The 22,793-nt window shown below is 43.6% G+C and overlaps 1 protein-coding gene across 1 annotated transcript in view; it reads left to right on the top strand.

Moving 5' to 3' along the window:
- Positions 1-22,793, top strand: part of GPATCH8 (G patch domain containing 8) — a 39,487-nt gene that overhangs the window by 3,327 nt on the left and 13,367 nt on the right. The window contains 4 exon segments of the mRNA XM_009892962.1: positions 4,908-4,980; positions 17,837-17,904; positions 18,356-18,442; positions 22,452-22,595. Of these exon segments, the coding sequence (XP_009891264.1) occupies positions 17,878-17,904; positions 18,356-18,442; positions 22,452-22,595 (258 nt within the window). The 5' untranslated portion in view covers positions 4,908-4,980; positions 17,837-17,877.

Genomic DNA, 22,793 nt, shown 5'->3' with positions numbered 1-22,793 from the left:
CAAATACTGATATTCCCCCCCCTCCCCGCCCCAAATAACTTTTTTTTTGTTCTGCTTTGAAAGATGCTGCACTTACACTGGCTGTTCAGTCAGTGGAACCACTGGTGTCTGGTGTCCTTGAAAAATCAGACCACTTAACCCTTTCTTAACTTCAAGAAGCTGCATGCATTTGTTTTAAAATATTTTAAGTGCACTGAGTTCAGGTACTCAAATGTGAAGTCATAAAGTATTGCAGCTTTAATAGAATCCAGATTTTTCTTCACGTGAATTTCTTATTTCTACTTGTTTACTGAATCTTGTTGCTGTGAATTCATGGTTTTCTTTGTCCCAGCAGTACAGATCGAATAGGAGATAGCAATATACCCCTAGAGCCTACACAAGAAAGCAGCCCTTTCCCCGTGCAGGCAGCATGCAGGGTGTCAGGGAGTGGAACCAAGCTGTCACCGTTGCAGGTTGGAGGCGAGACTGCGTATCACCCACTTATTCTGGAGCTTGTTAGTTTGTCCTTGTCATAACTAACAAATGTCCTTTCCCCCACCTCTCTCTAATTCTGCTCAGTTGCACAAGGAGGTCCTTGAACTACACAAGGTTTCAGGCTTCAGTTGGTAGTTGTTTGACGATCACAGGCTCTTGTAGACGACTGTACGAGCTGAAGCTGGGTTTTGTCGCACTGTATATCTGTACAGATCTGTGGACTCCACTAGTTCCAAAGTGTAATTTGATGAGGCTGCTGATTTGACATTTAGCAGTAGCCATATGTGGACAGCGCTATAAATAATGTGCTTCTTGAAGCTGAATGGTGTAGCATTACTATTTGGCTTTTCTCTCTAGTCTTCATTGTGTCATCTGTAGTGAGCTATAGGTTTTGTTTTGGGAATCTTTTCAACCTCTTGTTTGCATGGGTTCACCCAGTAGCATCCGATCCTTGCTTATAGATTCCTCGATACACAGTCAGCACAGCTTACAATCCACTCAAGAGACGTATGGTTCCTGCCGATGCCAAGAGATGAACGATGTGAGCACGATGGGGTGGCGTGGGGATCTTACGGAAAACCTGTATTAGGCAAAACTAGTGGTTTGGTTTATCTGTGATGCAGCTCAATCCACTGACTGCTGATTATATCCCACATACAACATCATCAAAACCTTTCAGTTCTTGTATGCATCTTTTCATTGTATGCATTTTTTTTTTTCTATGGGTCAGGACCTTTGTCAGAAATTTGTGCTGGGGATATATTGTGATATCAGGAATCACTGATACCCATGGAAAGCAATCAAACACATCCTCTCAAGGCACAGGATGGGGAATTGGGGAGGCCGTTTTGAGCTGCTGGAGAAGGTCACTTTGGATGAGATTTTTCCAAAGTAGCTTAGCTGACTCCCATGACAGTTTGGTGAAGTCAAGACCTTTACATTTCATACCCGCTTTTGCAAAAGTTACGCTTCATCTGTAGTGCAAAGTTCCTCATCTGTAAATAGAAATGATCGCTACCGAGCAGCTCCAAAGTGGTGAGAGTAATACTGGGACGTGTAAATTGTTCCATCGAGAGCCTGCTGAGCTCCTCTGTCCTCTGCCGAGCATCCCACAGGCTGGTGTCCAGCGTTGTCTCCGTGACCGTTGCCCAGACCGATAGCGCTGCTGGTGTGAGTCGTTTGGACGGTAAATGAGAGCTCACTTGCTCACTCAAACACTTACGGGGAGACTTATTTTGGCTGCCTCAATAATTTTTGTTGTGGCTGTAACACGAGGAGCTCCAAGATGACAGTATAAGAAAGTGAGGAGGCTCGTGCCAGCTCTTCGCTGAGAAACAGGGGGATTTCCTCCTTGGGCTGGTCCTCTTTGGGCCGTTGGTGTTTTTGTAGATGGCTGCAACTCTTCCTGTAGGAAAATTGCTACAATGTGAGGATAGTTGATTCAAAAGGCATGAGAGTTCTTCACATCGACAGGAAGTTTGGTGTAAAAAAAAGAAAAGATGTCTTTTCTATGTCAAAGAGTCCCTACTCTTACAGAACTTTCACTTTAAAATGCAATTAAAAAAAAAAAATCTACCAGCTGCTGACAACTTTTGCTACCCCGTGTCAAATTTTGGCCCTAATGTTCCCAGCTACTCACCAGGCTCTGCAGAATGGCTCTCACGTGGGAGTCTAGCAAACCTGCTCTTCCATAATTTAATTTTTAGGGCAGCATTTATGCTGAAGAGTGGTGCTGCCAGTCTGCCTCGGTGAGAGGTCTGCGACAGTGATTTGAACTGGAGGAAGAAGGTAGAATGTGGCTAGAAATGAACAGGCTGATGACTAGGTCCCAGCTCAAATCTTAATACTAAACTCTTAGGGTTGTTCTTCCTATTAAGTGAAACAGAAGATGCTCCATTTCAATTCAGTAATATTTCAAATTAGAAAGTAGTTTCACTGCTTAAGGAAACGAATGGAGGTGATGGGGGGGGGAACACCCCCTTCCTGGGAACCGAGACAGGATAATATTCAGGCATAATTCCAATTTATGTCAAACAACTTGCAACCATCCTCTTGAGTGGTTTTGTAAAAGTGGTGCTAATGTGTATAACCCTTCTAAATTTTTCTTTTTTTCCCTTTAACATTTGTTTACCCCTTCACTGTGTCAGTCACAACACACCGCTCTTGAATCTCCCAGCTGGTCTTGACTTGTTGAATTTATTTTATGCTTTCACTCTTCTTTAATAAATACATTACTTGCAAGCAGTGAATTGAAAACAAAGCAAAAGAAAAACTACCATTAGTGATTGGACAGTTTCTTACTTTGTGTTACATTTAACTGTTCTTTTGACAGCCCAGTTTTTAAAGCCAGGTTCGTATGGAAATGCTTTCACTCCACTTGCACTGCTTTTGGAAATAGCATACTGCTTCATCTGTCTGTTTATTTTAGTGCATTCATAACACAACACAGTCAGCACAATGTCTCATCTCCACTTAGCAAAAGATTGCAAAGTACTCCTTGTCCTTTTTTTATTTGAAAATGCAGCCATTTTTGTCAGCAGCGGCTTTTAAAATCGGATTCAATAATCCTTTGTCAGATACGGTTGCAATGCTAATGGTAGAACAATTAGTGCGTTATCCACAAAACCTTTGAACTTCGGGCCCCTTTTGCATGAAGGACTGGGCAGTTGTGGCCGTTACAGAAACGGTCTGCAGGAGATATGTTTGCAGGTAAGTTTTCCTACGCTTCCGAACCGATAGTCTTTTCCATGGTGTTTGTGGTTGGAATCCATATTTGTTCATTTTTCCTTTTTTTGCAATACTGATTTGAGCTTTTAGAACCAGACATTTCCTTACTGCTCCTTTTTTTAATTTTTTTTTTCCCATTTAGCCCTAATTGTGTCCTGGGGGAGAACCGGTAGTGTGGGAAAGATGTACGCTGTTGCCTTGAAAAATACAGCAAGATGAGATGTCTTGCATTACTGGTATATCAGAGAAAAAAATTAAATTTATACTTGATAGAATCTTTTTGAGGAAAAATGTATCCATGCAGCCAATATCTTTGGGAAGATTGTGTCTTTCAAGCTGATTCACCAAAGTTCTGCAAACTGTGTGGTCATTTTCTTCAATGTGGAGTGAGTGAAAAAAACACTGCTATTCTGATTTCTGTTGACAACTTGGTCATTTAATTAAAGAAACCTGCAGCACATATATCTATTATTTATTTTTTTTTAAGATTCCATGTACCACTCAATGTTATGGATTCACAGCCTGTTATAATTCAGGATATTTCTGTGATATCTTGAGTTGTGATTTGCCTTATGACAACTAATAATCAACAAATACATATCTGATTCTTATTTTTATTTTTTATGATCAGAAGGTGAACACGGTCCTAACCGAGAGTCCTTCTTTGAGGAGCTGACAGTTGGTCACTGCTAGTAAACTGGTAAACTGATCGATAAGGGATAAGCTGTCAGCTTTAGATGGTTGCAAGAGTGCCCTTAGCGCTCTTGTTCTTTGTTTGGGGGAAGAAATCTTGCATAAAAACGTAACGAACTCCACACAGAGCCCTGCTCAGCCTTGTTTTCAAAAGCTGACACTTAATTGCTGCGTCAGTACTTTTCCACTTATTCCAAAATAGCTTTTTTTTTAGGAAGATGAGACATTATGCTTATTGTTTCCCCTACATGCACTAATGGTTCCTTGCTGTTAACTTATTGCTAGGCCTGTTTCATTCTAACATCTTAGTATTTTTGTTAGTTTACATGTGAAATGCATCACCCAGTCTGTGCTTGAGCTCATTTTATTTAATTGATTTTATTTTTTTTTGTTTTACTAACTCACTGTTTTTTCAGTTTAATATTGGCTGCATGCTAGTTTATATATATATATATACATATATAAAAAAACCCAATCAAGTCTAGCCTGGATTTTGCTATGATTGTGTTTTGGTTTCTAGTGGTGGGGCAGTCTTGCACTTACAACTTACTCAGTATTATAAAAGCCTGACACACAAACAAAATGACTAAACACATTGTAGATTTCTTTACAAAAAAATCTTAAGTGGTGCTGTCTAGGTGATGGATATGATTGTATAAATAGCTTGATTTTATGCTTTTTACTGTCAATTTTTATTGGTACACTTTATTTTCTCCCACATTGTTTTTTTTTATTATTATTTTTTATTTTAAACGTGATGCACTAAAGTTGCCCAGCACACCATCAGAAAGTGACCGTCCCCGATACCCCGTCCCCCTGGAAAAATTCTAGCCAGCAATTTTTGACATTTGTCTTTCCCTTTTATTGGGCATATATTGCCTTTTCAGTAGCATTTTTTTGCATGCATATATATGTAGAAAATCTCTTGCTCATCACATGTTTAAATGTCAGCGGGAAGGGAAGAATATATTATTGGAATATTTTTGGTTTGTTTTCTCTGTTCTGTCTGTCAGGATAATATTGGACACCGCTTACTCCAGAAACATGGGTGGAAGCTGGGCCAGGGATTGGGAAAGTCACTGCAGGGTAAGTCCAGTAGCTTGTGTCTGAAATATTCAACACCAGCTTCAGTCTTTAACAAAATTATTTCTGCTTTTTGTTCCTAGATTAGAATTTCTTTCCATTATTAATATATCCAAACAAATGCACTGTTGAGTTTCATATTTAGCAATTTGCAAGTGGAAGCTGCTGCCTCACTTATTGGTACAGGTTAGACATGATGTGTGTGTGTCGTGGACGTGTAAGAATCACCGTGTTTGGCCGCCTTGGAGGGGAGTGAATTAACTGCCTACTTACTAACTGGTAGTCGTGCAGCTTCTAAAACTGTAATATTGCTATTCTGCTGGCTGGATGCTTTGATATTAAAAGAATCAAAAATAGAAGCTGGTTACGATGATTGTGGCTGTTTCCCAGTGGTGTCAGAAGCCATTAGAAGGCGAGTAAAAGGGCCCACTGAAGACTGAAAGTGGTGGCAGAGGTTCTCATGGATGGGAGAGGCTCACTTCTGGTTTCTCCAGAGGACTTTCGCAGGGTTGACTTATTTCTGGTCCCCAGCAGTCTATTTGTCAGGGATTTAGCAAATCTCCTGGATACGCTGTAGTGCTGGTTGAACCAATGCACTTAGTCCTCATGCTGTCTAGAGCCTAAATTCTGCCTGTGGCACTAAATCCCGTGATTTAAATTGAGCCGGTGCTGCCCAGTCCGCATGGGCGGCTTCAGCCGTTCCCCTGGCCAGCAGTTCCTGTTCTGCAGAGGTCCCAGCCAGGGTGAAAGCACACCACCCTGTTGTGTTGAGAAGAACTGAAGGTAGTGCTTCCCAGCACTCCTCCTGCAGAACTGCCTGTGCATCCAGCGTCTGCCTCGATACTGGAGCGGCGTGCGCGGTATTTACCGCAGGCACGAGACTGCGTGCCCGGGCGGTTTCTGTAGAGACCTCTTGAAGTGTTTGAAACTCAAGCGTGCCCTCAGTTCCTCCGAGTAACTTCCTCGTGTTCCCGTACCCCTAGTCTGAAGACCTGGGAACCTGTAATTGGACTTCATGCCCCTAGAGCGAGCCCGTTAGAGATAAGTATTTCTGTGCTGTGGAGGACTGTCAAGAGGTAACGAGTTCTCTGAACACTGAGAATGCGTATTAATTTCTTGGACTAAGGCACTCTAACTTCTCAGACAGGACTGCATCGGTGGCTTATGCTTCTTGCTTCCTCTAACATGGTTTCATTTGAAATCCTCTGGTTAACGCATGGCGCTCTTACAGTCCTCACGTCCCGTGCCGGTGCCAAAGCTCAGGATGTGGTTGTTGGTGTCGCCTCTTGGGCTTCTGCTTTGGCATGGCATTCACTGGATGTGTGATTTGGTCTGTTTTCTCTTTTGGGTGCCTCGTATTGCTCTGTGCATCATCAGCGTGGAAACACGGAGACTCGAAAGAAGCTAAAGCCCTCTTGCAGCCCTGGCTGGGTTCAGCCGCGCAGCCCCGAGGGGCCCTGTGCTGTGGGGCGTTGCAGGCACTGACGTGACGGAGTGAACAGCAGATGACTGTGCTCTCGAGTTTGGGGCCGGAGGGTGGTGTCACCGTGTCTTGAAGATGGAAAGCCAGGGCTGCCCATGGGGTTGATCAGGCATTTGGGTTTGGACGCTTGTCCAGATTTAGATTTTCCCACTCTGCATTTTGAAGTGTTGAATCTGTACCACAGCTCTTACCTGTTATGGGTGCGCTGGTGATTGGAGCTGTCTGGAAGCTACAGAGAAGTCGTGGGTATGGGCTGTGAGGGTTTTCCTGTGCCTCCTGCATTTTAATAGAAGTGCAGGAGTAAACCCAGCCTGTCTAGTTTTAAGCAGGTAGGTGCTGAAACCTTCCTAACGTAGGCTTTGCAGAGCATGCAGGAGTTGTACGGTGCCATTTACCTTCTGGAAGGAAAGCAGCACCCTGTCCGTCAGACAGACCAACCACCTCTCCGGCCAAGGTGCCAGAGAGGGCAGGGGATGCGGAGGAGTGCTGCTGCTCCAGTTCTGCTCGACATAAAGACATGAAGGGTGCGCCCTCTTAGTTACGAGCAGCTACAGCCTGTGCCTGTTGCCTGTGGCATTGATGATGATCATGTTGGGAGTGTTTAATTCATTATCCAGTGACCTTTTTACATGAATCTTAGATTGTCCCAAAATCCAAATATAAACTGCCAGGAAGGGAACATTTGCATCCAATTTTAATCTTATTCTAGGAGTTTGAAGAGTAAAGTCACTTGATGTGCGCTGAGAATCCCCTCTTGCATGCTCCCTTCCTGCTCAGCAAAGACCAGGAGAGATTTCTAAAGAGGTGTAAGAAGAGTAAATGCAGAGCGTCTCTGTTGTGAACTCTGCTTGCTTTATGCTGTGCTTGAGCCTGAAATCTTAAACAGCCTGCGGTTAGGTGGTCCAGCAGAAGTAGACCCACTTCAAGTAGTCTTTAGCTGTGGATACAGTATCTGACCTCCTGCATTTGGCTGCAGAAGGCCTTTCCAGCAAACCCTCAAAAAATATATTTTGGTTTACATATATGGAATTGATACTGCATTTATCTTTTTTTCCATGCAGTTGACTTCAATTTAAAAGGACGTTGTTGAGTTCAGTGTGCTTATTTTTGTTATGTAGCTTTTAATTCTAGATGTTCATCTGAACTGAGGTTCCCTCTTTAGTTTCAGGGAATCTAAAAGTTGTGCTACATTACACTTGTCAGTCATAAATACTTATTTTTTTCTAGTAAGGCCGTTGTCGTGGTGTTCAACAAGAACTTCATGCTGCAGGACTGTACCATTGTGGTGGCTTCCTTCATGTTAACTACCCACTGCGGATACAATCCAGCGGTGAGAGTGCTGAACCCTCTCTGGATGGCAGCTGGAACAGCCTAAAATTCACATTTGCCAATTGCTGGTGGTAAAAATCTGCTCTTGTAGCACAAAGGTGCCCAGCAGATCAGCTGATTCATTCTCTGCAAAATTTCAGAAGCAGAGTAGCTTTGTACCTCCCAGGGCTGCTGCCTCGTGGTGTAACTCTATTAACCATTGTAGCAGGCGTCTTTGTAGTGCTAGTGGAAGAGCTGAGCTACTTGGGTAGGAAAGCAAGTAATTTGTGCCCTTAATAACATAGCTGTCATAAGAGGAGCTGTTACTCTAACGCATCTGCATCTTTGGTTTTATTTCAGATGGGTTTTGAGTGGAGTATCAGACAGGGACAGTGCTGTCGTCTCTGACCAGCCAAGTGCTAGAATACTGGTTGGGAGAAGCTCATAATGAATTCAGTAGAGTCATTCCTCTGCTCATCTCTTCTGATGTTTTTCACATTTTTTTTTTTTCCCCACAAACAACTTGTGTTATATTTGGAAATGATGCTTCAACTTGCTAACAGCCAGTGAATATGAAAAAGCCGAACAGGGGGGTTGCTAGTTGACAGGGATCTCTTAATCTGGAAAGTATGGTTTGGGGAACCACATTTCTGTAGAGATTGTGTGATGGTTGTGCTCTAACAAAGGAGAAAATGGGGACTGAAGACCGTTTTCTCTTTTGAGGGGAGGACGATGGGACACACGTGTAATTGATAATCTAGAATTCTGTGGTCTACTGAAAAAATAAAACTAGCAGAGGAGGTGGTTAGAAACACTGACTTCATGTGAAGTTCTGTGCTAAGGTTGTGAATAAATCAGAGGAGTTCGTAAGTCAGAAGGGGAACAAGAAGGCTGAGTGAAGTCTTGAATTCAAATCCTAATGATTTCTCTTGGAATAAGTATTTCATATTAAGTTAAAGTATTATTATGAAAAGCATTGAGAGATTGACATGCAGAAGTGGTATAACTTTAATGAAAGATTTGAAAATATTTTTATAAGCTCTTCCCCATTTTCCCTGTGTTTTCAATATTTGACAAGTCTTGTTTAAAAATAATAATTCTGTGCTGAAAAATTCTGTTTTGTCTTTTGGTCCTTAAGTCTTGTTTAAAAATAATAATTCTGTTTTGTCTTCTGGTCCTCGTGTGTTTAACACAAGGTAATAGCACTCTGAAGGTATAGGTGCAAGACAAACACCAGTAGTTTCATCTCACTTAATTAGACTAGGGAAAACTGAGCAGAGTAGGTGAACGCTGTCCTTAGGAAAGACAAAAGCTATTACTTGGCTTTGCCAGAAAACACGGGAATATGTGACTTCATTTGATGCGCTCAGGAAGGGGATAACATGTAGGACACACAGTGCAATGACCTGGCATTTCAGACTGGATGCTGTTTTAATTTGGCTCTCTTGAATCGGTCGTCTAGCTCATGTGAGGAGTTACAGCCAAAGAATTAGGTGGCTTTCTGGGATGAGGTCAGGACTACAGCGTGTGTGTGGTGGGGAATATCTGATAAAGCTGGACAGGGTGGGCCTGATAGCTAAAAGCAGGCAGGCAGGCTTTAAGGGGTAGTTAATCCCCCATTTGTGGTATTGCTGAGCCAGTTCCCAGCCATCCTCCTGCTCTCAAAGCTGAGGCTGCAGAGGGGAGGAGGGCGGGCAGCCCTGAAGGCATGGTTTCCTGCAAATAAAGGGGGTTCGGAGAGTGCCGGCGGGTCAGTTAGGAAGGTTTGTCTGATGTTTTCTGGTCATACAGAAGGGATGCTCGGGAAGGATTGACCAGCTTTGGTGGACAGGTCTAGCGCATACTTACCTAGTCGCCTCCTGCGTAGGTACTGGGTAATAACGGCAATTATTCAATACACTCTTCTAGATTTGCCTTTTTAAAGTCCTGTCTTAACAAAATGCATTTGACTGTAGCCTTAACGCTTCAAAAATTGCTCCAACACCTGTACAGAAAGCAGTTAAGTTCCCCTGTACCAGCTATTTCCCTTCACACAGTGTGTAGCGTTAATTAATTTGATACATTGAAAAGCATTGATTTAATTTGTGTTCTCACAGTATTCCCAAAACTGGGATTATCCTGATCTTTTGTGGTATCTCCGAGAGGTGAATCAGGATCTGGTATTTTGCTATGGCAACAGATAACATGTTTGTATAACGGCATAGTTACTTTGAAGTATTTATGTTGTAGAATCAAATAGGTTAGATAATACGGGGGGTTCGTGTAGAACTGGAATTGAGCCTTGAAGCTTCGTGTAAGTTTGTTCCTCGGTTGTCTGTAGGGGACTAATGCAGCTCTGTTGTCACTTGATTATTGTTGTGATGAAAATGTTACTCGGTGTGAAACGAAGTTAAGTTTCAAGGTGGATGGCAACGCTTTGTGGGATGCTGTTTTGTGCTAGCACTTGGGTTATCTCAATTTTTCAGAAAATAAAAGCATCAAGTGGCATGTTTAAAAAAGGGATGTCCCTTTTGGGGCACTTGGTTGAAGTAGCAGTAGCTTTACCTGTAGCCTTTGGTCCAAAAAAAACTGCCTTCTGTTCCATGGTTCCTATTCCTATTTAGTAATGACTTCCTTTTTTGTTTGCTTATGCTTTTAGCGAAGTTTTGGCATCATTTCAGCATGCCTATTCCGAAGGGTTGGTTGAACCTTCCTGAAGAGCAGCAATACTAATGCAGTGCTGCCGCGGAGGAGGCAGGCTGCCTGCGGTCAGAGCCGTGTTCAGTGCCATGGGAGCTCTCAGCAGTGCCCTGTAAAGCTGCAAACCCCTTCCTGCGTGCTTGTTCTCTTCCAGTCAGGCTAAAAACAGTGAAACCTTTACAAATTGTCAAGACAGTGCTGTTCCTGTTGATCAAGGTGTGCTGCAAACACACGGTATAAATTGTACTGGTGACACATAGACAGCAGCAGTTACAAATGTGCGTAACAGAACTTTGATTTTATTTTTATCCTTTCATGAGGCAATAAATTATCTGACAATGTAGCAAAGTCAGGTATATCAGATTTGTTAGAAAATGCTAGAATTCAGTTCCTCCATCTAACTGTATTTTTATTGCATGGTTTTCAATTAAAAAAAAGCACAAGTAGATTTCTGCTCTGACTTGCAAATTCTGTGATGATAAATATAGTCATCACTCCCCCCCCCCTTCAGTTATACTACAGTTCTTATTTGGCACGTACTTCACTGAATCTGTTCAGACAGGCTCTTGTTTTCCCTCTTGGTATAAAGGCTGAGTAGAATGAAAGAACAGAACTGTCTGTAAGAAACGCTAGACGATGTGCAGAGAGGAGGAGTGTCTGCAGGTGAAGAAGTGGTCCTGCGGCTAAGGCAGGAAATATCCGTTCTCTGGCAGCCTCTGTGATAATTCTCATTTTGGAGATCAAGCTCGGGAGGAGTCACTATTCCAAGACTGTGTCAGGTGGCTGCGGGTGATGCACACTATGTTTTCTGGATGCCGGCTTCGTTAGACGTGTGGGGAGTAATAAGCAGGGCTTTGACCGCTCGAGCAACTGAGATCAGTCGCAAATGTGATCGCTTGGCAGCTGCGGCTTGGAGAAATAAGCTCAGGGTTTGAATTCCAGAGGTCTTGTATCCTGCCTCTGTCACCAGTTCACCAAATGGCTTACAGCTAATGTATTAATATATTTTCCATTTGTTAAATCCTCTGATGTCACGAAGGCAGACAGAGTAGATGTTTGTGAGGCCTTGAGAACATGGAACAATGAGCAGCCGAGAAAAACACCATGAGGAAATGAGGAATTTGTATTTCTTTCTGGGTTTTGAAGCTTTGTAATACAAGAAAACACGACAGAGAAAGACAAAAGTTAAACAGTGCCTGTATTCATTAAGCATGGAATGATTTGGCAGTCTTACCCAAGAAATAGATGTGAACACAATCTTATCTTCTGGTATCTGAGCATGTCCTCACGGGAACCTGAATTCTGGCGTAGGCTAACATTTCCACGCTTGTGTTTGCAACATAAATCATTGCAATAGTTTTCAGACTAATATTTTCATGTGAAGTTAGCTTTGAAAAACCTGGGTAATGTGGCTTTGAAAGCCTGCTATCATCACACCAATCTTCATTACCATGTTGAAATCCGCAAGACCGCAGACCCAGGGGAAGGTTTACTTAATGCCTCCGTCTCCTTTGGGGGAAGCGGTTGTCCCCCTGTTTGCTTTAGAACGTGCAAGACACTTCCTTCGATTACGGGTGATAAGTTTATGGGTTACTTGAGTGTGTGTAGTCGATGGCATCATTATTCTTATAATGACACATGCTTATTGTGACAGAGATGTCCTTCTCTTGGCTTAGCATCAGGCTTTATTGCCCTTTGTGTTCATATAATGTCAAAACAGTTTAATAAAACTGTGGAAGGTGGGTGCGTGGGAAGCGAGTAGTCGTGGCTGTGCACAACCTGCCGCTCTTGCAGCGGAGCCTTAAATCAGGCAGGGCTCGTCTTCCCTTTCCACCTACCGAGATGAGGAGAGACCACGACGCTTATCTCTGGTCTCCATTCTAGATCAAGCAAGATTTATGTCCTTGCTCTAACATCTTCCATGTTGTTCTTTAACACCATTGATCGTCATTTGGGTAAGGGATGTTTTTTGACCCAGACTCTGCCATTTGCCTTCCCTTGCAGAAGTTCAGGGAGCTCTGCTTGGTTTTCTGCAAGTGTCGCCCTTGGCTTGTGTGTCGAAGAAGTTTTGAGCTGCTGTTTGAAGTCTGCCATGTGATTGCAGCTTGTCTTTTGCTTGTCGTTTCTCTCCTGCTTAGGAAGGATTAAGTTCACAGGGCAGTTTTTGTGTCCTTGGAAAACCGTTTCTCCTCCCTGGGACTTGATGCTTGTTGCTGAGGATGGTAGACGTTTGAATCTCTTGATTGTTTGTGACCCCTTCCAGAAATTGGACGTAAACAGGATGAGCTTGCAAATCTAATTCCCAAAGGAGACCAGGATAAAAAGTTGCCCTTGTTTGTTTGCTTCTTGCGACAATCGGAGCAAGCTCGATAACGTAGTGTCATTTTTAGCCAGCGAGGAGCCCCACAGAGCATGCCAGGGCTTGTTCATCAGGAAAAAGTTAATGGATTTCCTCATCTGCCCTTTTGAATTACTGAATGAGGAGTCCGAATTGTCAACGTGACGGCTGTTGGCCTATCGAACCATCCAGTAGACTCAGGAAAGTTTTGAGGGCTTGCAAAGCCTTCATCTTTGAAAATGAAACTCATCCACGGCCACAGTGACTCTTCCCTGTCTCACCTCCATGCAGAGACAGTGCGGTTGGTGGCCATCGTGCCCCGTGTCTGTGGCACATTGCTGCGGGTCTCCATACGCGACTCGGGGCACCCATTGGCAGCCCGCAGCGGGGTTTGTACCGCAGGTGACTCGCCAAACTGACCCTTATCCACCAGAGCAAACCCAGCGATGTGATCGTGACCCTCCCCAGCGCTGCCTTCACACAGCCGTGGTTCCTACCTCCGCGGTACGCCCTTTCCGAGAGCAATTAAAACCTCCTAGAAGGTTGTCTCTTACTGTGGTTTTGTTTTTCAGGTGTAGCATAAAGATAGCGAATGAGGAAAAACCCTCTGTGCTCAACGAGATCACGTCCCATTGTTTGTGTCCTCCCGAGAGGCTTAGTTCATAAAAATCTCCTCCGACGGAGAGTGTGATATCAATCGGTCCTCTAGGATTATATCCCACAAAGCTCATACCTGGGAGGAATTTCTATTGAGATGTCAACACAGCGAGCGGGATTAAGGCTGTTCTGTTACCTCTCTGGTGCTTATGTGCTATGCATAAGTGATACGCTGAAATATATTTGATTGAATTATGTTAACACATAATTTTGGGGGTACATCTTTCAGTGGGAGCATCCTGTTCTCTCTCTTTAAACAAACCTTCAGAAGTGTCTTCTATCTATTAGAGAGCATGATGTTGCCGGAGGGAGGAGTTCTGAATCTGCAAGTTGTCGATGAAAACTGTTTTCTGTTTTGACTGTTTAAGAAAGGAGAGAAAAAAAAAAAAAGAGAAAATGTGCATGGGTGTTGACAACGCCAGCATTTCTAGACAGGCTCAGATGGCACGTCCATCTGGTGCAGTGTCCCGTTCCGAGGAGCAGAGCAGCATCTACCCGCTGTGTCCGGAGCCGGAGCACGCACCCTGCAGCTGGCGGCGCTGAAACGATGCTTCACTGCCTGCAGCACCACTTGGTGTCTCGTGCTACAGCCCCGAAGCATTAGGATTCACTCTTTTCCCAAGATGTGTTCATTTATAACACCACTGGCAAACTATTTGCTCATATCCGATAACTTTGTGCGATTAAAAAGGAGCGATTTTGGAGAATTCCAAATTCTGCCTCCTCCCTGCTGCTGGCGGGTCTCTGGAAAGGGGGTGGGGGGGGCGGCTGTCAGGGCGTATTTAGGGGTGAATTTTTTTTTCACAAGCTGGGATAAAGGTTTCAGCATTTCTTTGGGAAGAGGGAAGCAGAGCAAGTACATCTGGTCAGTTTTGAAATCTCATTTCATTTCTGAATTAAGGAAATAACTGCAAACTTACTTTAAGAGATTATAGAGTTTTTAAGGTGCAACTTCTGAGTAAGCTGTTTGGTTTTCCCATCCTGCTGGAGGTTTACGCTTTATCCTCTCCACAGAGGTTTTCCCCTTGCGTGGAAGCGTTTCACACAGCAGCCCTCTCTGCTCTGGGGTTTGTAGCCTGTGTAACGTGACCGGTCTGTGAAGTAAAGAGTTTGTGACCTGATTCAGAAAGAAAAGACATTTTCTGGGGTGTAGGAGGACAGGACACAGACATAACTTTGTGTGTTCTGCGTGATTTACCGTATGGGGGGCGTTAGTTGTCGGCGTGACAGTGCCTGCAACCCTGTCTAGTGGCATGAAGTGTGGGAATTGTCGCCGTATCTTGAAATCTAAGTTTTTACTTTCGAAGTATGTTGGGGTACCCAAAAAGGGTTAGCAGGAGCCCTAAACCTGGGAGTCCCCCAAGGTCCGAGAAACGCATTTCTATGCTGGTAAAGATCCCGTTGTCAGGCACAGTAGCTCTGGAATGAATTTTCTTGAGGAAGTCCTTTAAAAGGAGACCTTAGAGCTTAACTTAGTCTTATTTTCCCCTTTGGCTGGTCTCCACCTCCCGTCATGCCCGTTGGCACTCACCGTGGTGCGAGGTGGCCCTTTGGCAACGCCGAGCCGGTGGCTTTCCGAGGACGTGGAGCAAGGCTCCCCCGGCCCCGATGGCCCAGCGCTTTGCTCGGCAGCGTGTCCCGCTGGCCCGGACGGAGCTGCGGTGTCGGTGGTGGGGACGGGCAGCGCTGCCCCTCGCCACATCACCTGCCCAAAGCGCTCGGACTTGGCGCTTGTCACCTGGATGTCACGCTGGCCAGCTGCCGGGGTATTTTGTTCGTAATGAAATGATGGTTAAGTTCAACACAAAGGCAGCGCTTTTTGCATTGAATATTCTCCTCTTACCTGAAAACAGAGCTCCTTTTGACCCAAAATATTGGTAACTGCCATAAGATCCTGGTTTGTTTCCTTTTTAAACCGCCTGCTTAAATGTGCCTCAGTGCCCCTTTTAAATTGGGCCGTCACCAGGAGCTCGACCCCTCCCGACACCCACATCTTTCAGGTTGCGAGCGCAGCTCTGGAAACAAATTACAACTGCTCGAAATCTACCCTCTCCCTGATTCCACAGGGCAAAGCATGGTGATGGGGTGGAGGGGTGAGGAAGAAGCCTCATATTATTATTACTTTATTATTTCTTTTTTTTTTTTTTAAACCCATCCTACCTGCCTACTACAAACGGCCTATTTTCTGCCCCTAATGGTTTCTGCCTAACAAATGGTGTTTCTTTTTTACAGCGTTATGATCCTGGACTTGTTGTGGTGATGGTAAACTTAGCAGTGGTAATTTTTTATTTTCAGACTGAATTACTCCTTTTGTCATCAGTGCACCAATATGTTAGGCTTACTTTCTCTGTTGTAGCCATCATCCTTCTGCTTGGTCTTTCATTTTCCTTTCCTTTCCTTTCTTTATGCACACTTGTCTGATCCTTGTTCATTAAAGGGTATTGCTAAGAAGGGATGTTTCTGTTTGTGTTAGAACTGCCAAAATCAGTTTAAACATAAATTTCTAATACTGTCCAAACTTGATTTTTTTTGTTTTTTCCCCCCCAACACGATGGGCACTAGCACTTGCTACTGCAATTTCCAAATAGATTTTATAAAAAAACAAAACAACAAAACTTTGACTGCCTTAGAAGGCAAAAGTACTGATGCATTGTTCGTACGCAGGGGTTTACCAGGGCAATGAGGCTGCATCGAAAGATCTCGATTGCTGGAGAAACAAACAAATGAACAAAAAAAAACCAAACCCAAACCAAAAAGAAAAAAGCTTGGAAAAAAAAAAAATTATAATAAATTGTTGGCACTTGCTGCCAGCCATTCCATTTGGGTTCACCACTTACCAGTAAATCCCTGGCTGAGACGTTATGAAAGTGATACTGCACTTAGGAAGTCATTTTTATAACCTGTCTTTAATTTGGTCCTTTTGCTAAAAATTGCAGTCACTGCTTACTTTATTATACCATTGGGCGTAAGAGAAACGTTTTCAAATGGAGAGCGCTTAAAGTACCCAAATGAAAGCTCAATACAAAATACTGTTTCGGATCAGTGCAACAAATATTGTTGGACCTGGTGGCTATACGCCCCTCAAATTTACGGGTGTATAAACAAAACCATGAAGCAGTTCATTAGATGAGCTTGTTTCTGAAAGAAACCCACCTGCCTCTGTACTTGAAGAGTTCAAAAGACACGAGTCTGACCAGAGCAGGTTCCCTCTGAGGACTCTGGAGTCGGAGATGTGTGGACTGTCGCTGTTGCAGGCGTTAGAGAAAGCTGAGATTGGAGAAGAGAGAAGCTCATGATGCCTCTACAGGTTTTCTGAGGCAGTTTTAAAGACTTGAGCCTTTTGCGCACATGGATGGCAGTGGAATATTTTTGGCATGATTAAGACCTGTAGATCTTTTAGCCCAAAGGTATAATATATGTGTATGTGTGTATAACAAAACAGTTGTTTACACCAAAACAAGAGCGATAATAAGGGAAGTAAACATTCTGTTTTTTTACTCAAGGTATGCACCGGGTAAGGTAAGTACTTTTTCAGTGGGCTTACATCACAATGAACAGCGCGAGTTGTGATGTAAAAATAAAAATAATAATGATAATTAAAAAAAAAAAAAGCTGTGGTAGTAAAGTGCTTGTCTGCCCCATTTTGCTTTGTTTGGCTGGTTATGAGTGGATTAAAGATATGTTTAAAAAAAAAAAAAATCTCCAGCATAGTTTGATTAGTTCAAAGTCAATTTTCTTCGCAACTAGTCCTTTTCACAGCTTACAGATGACACAGCGAGCGGTAGAGCATCTCTCCGCAGGAGCTGGGGAAGCAGGTGCCTGAACCACCTGGCCTGGACCGGGCGGTCGCTTTTGGACGAGGGAAGTTTGGCTTCTGCGCCACGCTTCTCGGTCGGCTTTCCTTACTCTTGGGAAGGGACAAAAGTCGGCGGGAGGGAGGCTTCCACATCTTTTCCGGGAAAGTCCTAATCAATTATTAATGCAGTGGAGCAGTAAAAGGTACTTGATAGCTTTTTCGCTTGCATCAGAAGATGAGGAGTGTTCACTGCCTGATGTGGAAGCGCTGAGGGAAAGGTTCATTTCTGAAGTCCTGTGAACAGCCCTGCCCTAGGACTTGTCATGGTTGAACATTAACCACAAGAATATTTGACGTAACCAGTTAATGTTCAGAAAAATACCATTTATCAGTAGTGGGGGTGCATTTACCTGTAACTGGTTTGGAGCTGAGAAGCAGGTTTGGCTGTAAGCTGTGAGAATGGCTTGTGTTTGGTTCACTGTAGCTTTCTGGTCTCTGCACTCCAAGGCAAGATCTCTAACCACCCAAACCCAATGTGTAGAGCGAGCTGTGGCGACGGACCGGCCTCTGACCGCCTCTGTGTGTGTTCCTCTTACAGGAAGGACAGATCCCATCCCTATCGTCGTCAAGTACGATGTCATGGGCATGGGGCGGATGGAAATGGAGGTAAGCTCGCCCGGCGCCTGCCCTGCACCCTGTCACTCCTTGTATGGCTCTCGGAGAGCTGACAGGGAGGACATTTAAAAGTGAGAGTTTGTGCATCAACGGTGAAGAAAAGCGTACTCTTAAATCAACACAGTAAGAAAACACTTCTTCTCAAAATACATACTCTGTTTACTCATGGGCACCTGAGTTCTGAGGTCTGGATGCTATCCGAAATTCCTAGGCTTTGTGGTTTCACTTCTGCAAAGCTGAGGGTGCTGCCGGGAGCCTCCGCCTCAGAAGGGTTAATGAACTATTTCGCATGTGGGTTACACTGGGGGATGACACAGTGGGGAAAGTGAAGTACAATATGTAAAAATTCTGTTTTAAACCTCATCTTTTGGAAGTTACACATTCTGGTGGTCTCAGTAGTGCAAAGTATTTATGGGACAAATTGTTTGGTTTTTTTAAAAAGCTCGACTACGCCGAAGATGCCACTGAGCGGAGGCGTGTACTGGAGGTGGAGAAAGAAGACACGGAGGAGCTGAGGCAGAAATACAAGGTACTGAAATGTGCGCATTAACATCAACGTTCTCTTGGGTTGAATGGGAGAGGGTTTGTTCTGATAGGACAGACCTCTTCTGGTTAGGCTGCGGTAACGGTAGTAGGAATTGAGTATTTTTGGCTTCTGTTGTCATTCGGATTATTTATATTTTAACAAACTGGTTATTTGCTTCCTGGAATTAACCTTGATGTTTGTTTAGCTGCTTAAGAGCTACAGGATAGCAGGAAGGTTTTCTCTGCGTGCTTTGCTCCTCATCTGAAAAGAACAGTCCTAGGGTAAGCAGAACATTTCCTCCCTTAGACCCAGGGCTGCCAGCTTTTTCTAGTGAACCTGCCACGCTCTCAGCGCAGAATCTGCAGAGGCAAATGTTAGACGGGCAGTTATGGGCTGGAAGCGGAGTAGATCCTCCGTTGTTACTGAGGAAGCAGTAAGCGGTGCATTATGATATTGTTGCATAAATCCTGCTTTCTTTGAAAAGGTGGGATGTGGCTACAGTTCTGAGAAATCGATGGGCTATATATATCTCTTTGGAAGAAGTTTTCTGGCAGTGTTAAAAAAAAAAAAAAATGTGTATATATATTCTGTATTTCTGTAGGGTTTACAAAACCGTGAGGTTTTTTTGCAAGCCAAAACCTGTTATCTGTTTAATGATAAAAATGGGGCATCGTATTGGCATTGAGCATGACATGTTGGAGCATACTTGGATTAGCTGTAACTGAGTTCTCTGTGGAGACACGGTCTTTGCTAGTCCTTTAATCCACTCTTCCGCTTACCAGCCTGTAAAGTACAACAAGTCTTAGGAAAGCTTGCTTACTTAATTGTCCTGAGATTTGAGAAGTACCGGGGTTGAAGAAGGGCCCTAGACATTAGAATAAAGTGCCAGTTTTGCATAAATTTTAATTCTTTGAGGGATGACAGAAAAGTAGTTTCAATTCCATTAAAATTGAACATAACCACGGAAGAATCTAAAATTCCATTTCACTGGTTCAGCGGTTAATACTGCAGGCAGTTTATTCAGCTACAAAAATTGATAGCCTCCTTTCCTGTTCCCCCCCCACCCCCGAAGTTGAGACCTTGACTTGCTTGGTAAGTGAATGATGGTATTTTTGTTCGTTTAAAAATAAAACCATTGTAATTACTTTTAAAGCTAATTATTAGTTTGGAGCTGAAGGCAGTTAATGATCTCTTCTGGCACACTTTAAAGTACAAGCGTGCTCTTAAATAAGCTTATGCAGCCGGTGCTGCACGGTTCCTCTCCATCCAGGTGCACGTTCTCCTTGAAGATATTTCTCCTTTTTGTTGTTTTTAGTCCCCTGCTGGGTGGCATGCTGCTCACATGGGGAGGGTTTGAGCCGCACATTGCTGCTCAAAGGGAAGGTTTCGCCGTGACGTTGGCCGTTCTCGGGCAGCGTGTGGCCCAAAGCCTGGATCCTTTTCCGCAGCAAACCCCCAGCTGCGACGCTGGGCACCTTCAGACAGCAGCAGCTGTCGAGTACAAAGTATTTCTCGGTTTCAGAGTGGCTGGTAGGAGCTCTTGTGCGAATTGCATGTAATAATGTTTTGTCTCAGGTCTGCAATGCGATTTATGGTCAAGTTCTTGGGTTTTGCAATTGTCTTTTCCCATGCAGTTGAATGCACGTTGCTCTCAGCCTGTTTTGTCTTCCTGCCAGTAGTCAGCTCAGATTGGTTTTGTTGTGGTTTTTTTTTTCAGGAACTCTGTGGAGAAGTAACAGTCTCTCCCAACTCGGATGTGTTTTTATTAGCATGCTTTATCGTTAGGCTCTTGCGTTTCTGTATTAATCTGTGAAAATCTCTGCAATCGTGATTTTTTTTTCTTTTTTTTTCCCCATTGCTCCGCAGGAGTCCATTATGTAATTGCCAACTGTGGCCGCATCCTGATTAGCCATTCAGTGAGTCTCAAAGGGATTTCAGATAACTCTGCAACCGAGAGGCAAACAAGAAATGTTCTTTAATTCCCCCTCCTTTTTTTTTTTTGGTGTAGATTCTGATCATTCAAATGGCTGTGTTTTCATTGTTTAGCCACAGGATGCTTTCTGAATAAACCCTACCCATGGCACAGGAAGCTTGTTCAGGGTTCCAGAGGAACTTTAAATGTCATTGTTCTGTAGATCTCATGCTGTTCTGTTTTCCTTTCTTGTCTTCCTGGGGACCTGCTTCAGGCTCAAACCTCTAGATAGTTTTGTTGGGTTTTTTTCTTCTTCTTAGCAAGGGCCTCCAGTAATAGATGGAAGCAGGAACTTGAAATAGATTTTTTTTTTTATTTAGAAGGTGAACAGTGCTTTAAATTGAAAACAACCTTTTAGCAGTAGAATTTTTCAGACCCCCCCCGGTGCTGAATTTTTTTACATTAATTTTGCGTTATAGAAAACATGCTGAGCAATATTATTTTAATGTAATTTTGGCGTGGTAACTGGGAGATAAACCATATTGCCTTGAACAAGATCTTAAATAAAAAGAAAAAAGCTTTCACGGTATTATCTTTCTTAAATGTTTGCTAGCTCCTCTTGCTAACGCAAGGAGACTTCCCCATGCAAAGTTTGTATTGAAGACAGACTCTTAAACTCTTCAGCTGCTTTTTCTCAAATATTAGGCTGTTTTTTCTTACATAATTTCTCTTTATTCCAGTTGAACTGCATATGGTAAATAGCTATATGGGGTATGCTGATGTTAGTGCAGAGTGCTCTGTAATGCAGCATTTGTAGGGGTGGGGTTTTTTTTAGTACGCATCAGAGTAAATCATCATCAGATGATCTTACAGGTCTTAGATGATCCTGCGGGTCTTTTCCAATCTAGGAGATTCTGTGATTCTGTAAATCATCTTGTTAAGGTAAACCTTCCCCAGCTTTCTTGTAAAGAGGGTGATGTTTTATGAATTTTGCTGGTGGGATTGTAATTGAAAGGACGTGGCTAGAGGAAGGAGCTGCTTAGCCCTGAGATCAGTGTGTGTCTCAGCATCAGGTGTGTTTCGGAGCCCCTCCAGGTCGGCATCGCTGTGCTGTGCCCTGGGCACAGGGCTCGGAGCAGTGCGGGCTCCCTTCCAGGCACTGGGACTTCCAGCCATTTCAGCTGCTGGAGGGACTGGGATTCCCACGCAGTCCCACAGCTCTGTGACTCTGCCAATCTAAAAGCTGCTACTTTTCCTTAGAGCAGAGGAGGGGAGGATGTGACCGTTGCCTATGTACACACCTCGCCTTTGCCTGGGGGCTTGGTTTTGCACCTATACAAATGCTGAATTATATCAGGAAAAAAAATACTGTCTGCAACCTGTAAGGCGGTCTCCTTCCCCCTCCTTTTATTAAACGGCAACCACCTGTACCCACTCCCAGTGTAATCACTGGATTTGAGCTCAGCTCATTGCTCCTGGGAAGATCTCACCGACTGGAAAAAATCACACCGAAGTGAATTGGGCTCAACGGTTTCTGAACTGTGCTTCCCCAGCCGCGGGTCTGCGTTCCTCCCTTTTGGATTGCAGACAAACTGAGCTCAAGCAGACAGCTGTTAGCACTCAAAATGGAGGAAGTATCAGCATTTAAAGTTCTAAGATTCTGTTCCAAAAGCAGTGATCTTCCTTGGTTCAATGTGTATTTTGTATGTCTTATGCGAGCAGGAGCTGCCAGTTTGTTTATGTGTTAGCTTGAGGCTTTGAACCTCTCTTTTGTCTCAGACGATCCGGCAGGCTCTCCTCTTGCCTTCCTGCTGTCGGCACGAGGGGTTTTTTTTTAAGCAGTCTCCTTTTACTGGTACCTGTGCTAGTGATAAATTACGTTCTGGGAAACTAAGTCAAGGCCAGGTTGGTAGTCTTGCAAAGTTATCCTTCATACCTTTTAATTTGCAAAGACTGGTTGGTTTAATAGAAATACTTTAATCATCAGTGCCCGCTAAGGTTTTCTTAAGGACTATTTTTCCTTAAAGGACTGGTTCATCCTCTTTCAGTTTGTTTTACAGGAAGTTTAACAGAAGCATTTATTTTTTTTTAATTTTGCAGGACTATGTTGATAAAGAAAAGGCAATTGCCAAGGCTTTGGAAGACCTCAGAGCAAACTTCTACTGTGAACTCTGTGACAAGCAGTATCAAAAGCATCAAGAGTTTGACAACCACATAAACTCTTACGATCACGCTCACAAGCAGGTAAACAAGTGTTGATAGCACAGTTCATTGATTTTATATTCGTTGCAGTGATCTCGTTTCTTGTTTGTGGTTAATACTTTGAATTTCCCCAGTGTATCTATTTTCCTTATAGCCCCAGAAATGGGTGGTTTATGTCGCTGATTAAGATTCTTACGCCCACTATACAAAAGCCCAAAACAACAGACAAAAAACCCCATT

This window comes from Charadrius vociferus, unplaced genomic scaffold (assembly GCF_000708025.1).
Source record: "Charadrius vociferus isolate BGI_N301 unplaced genomic scaffold, ASM70802v2 scaffold1519, whole genome shotgun sequence".
In the NCBI taxonomy this organism is placed as follows: domain Eukaryota; kingdom Metazoa; phylum Chordata; class Aves; order Charadriiformes; family Charadriidae; genus Charadrius; species Charadrius vociferus.
The sequence above is the reverse complement of the archived record's forward strand: the minus strand, read 5'-3'. Positions and strand labels throughout refer to the sequence as shown.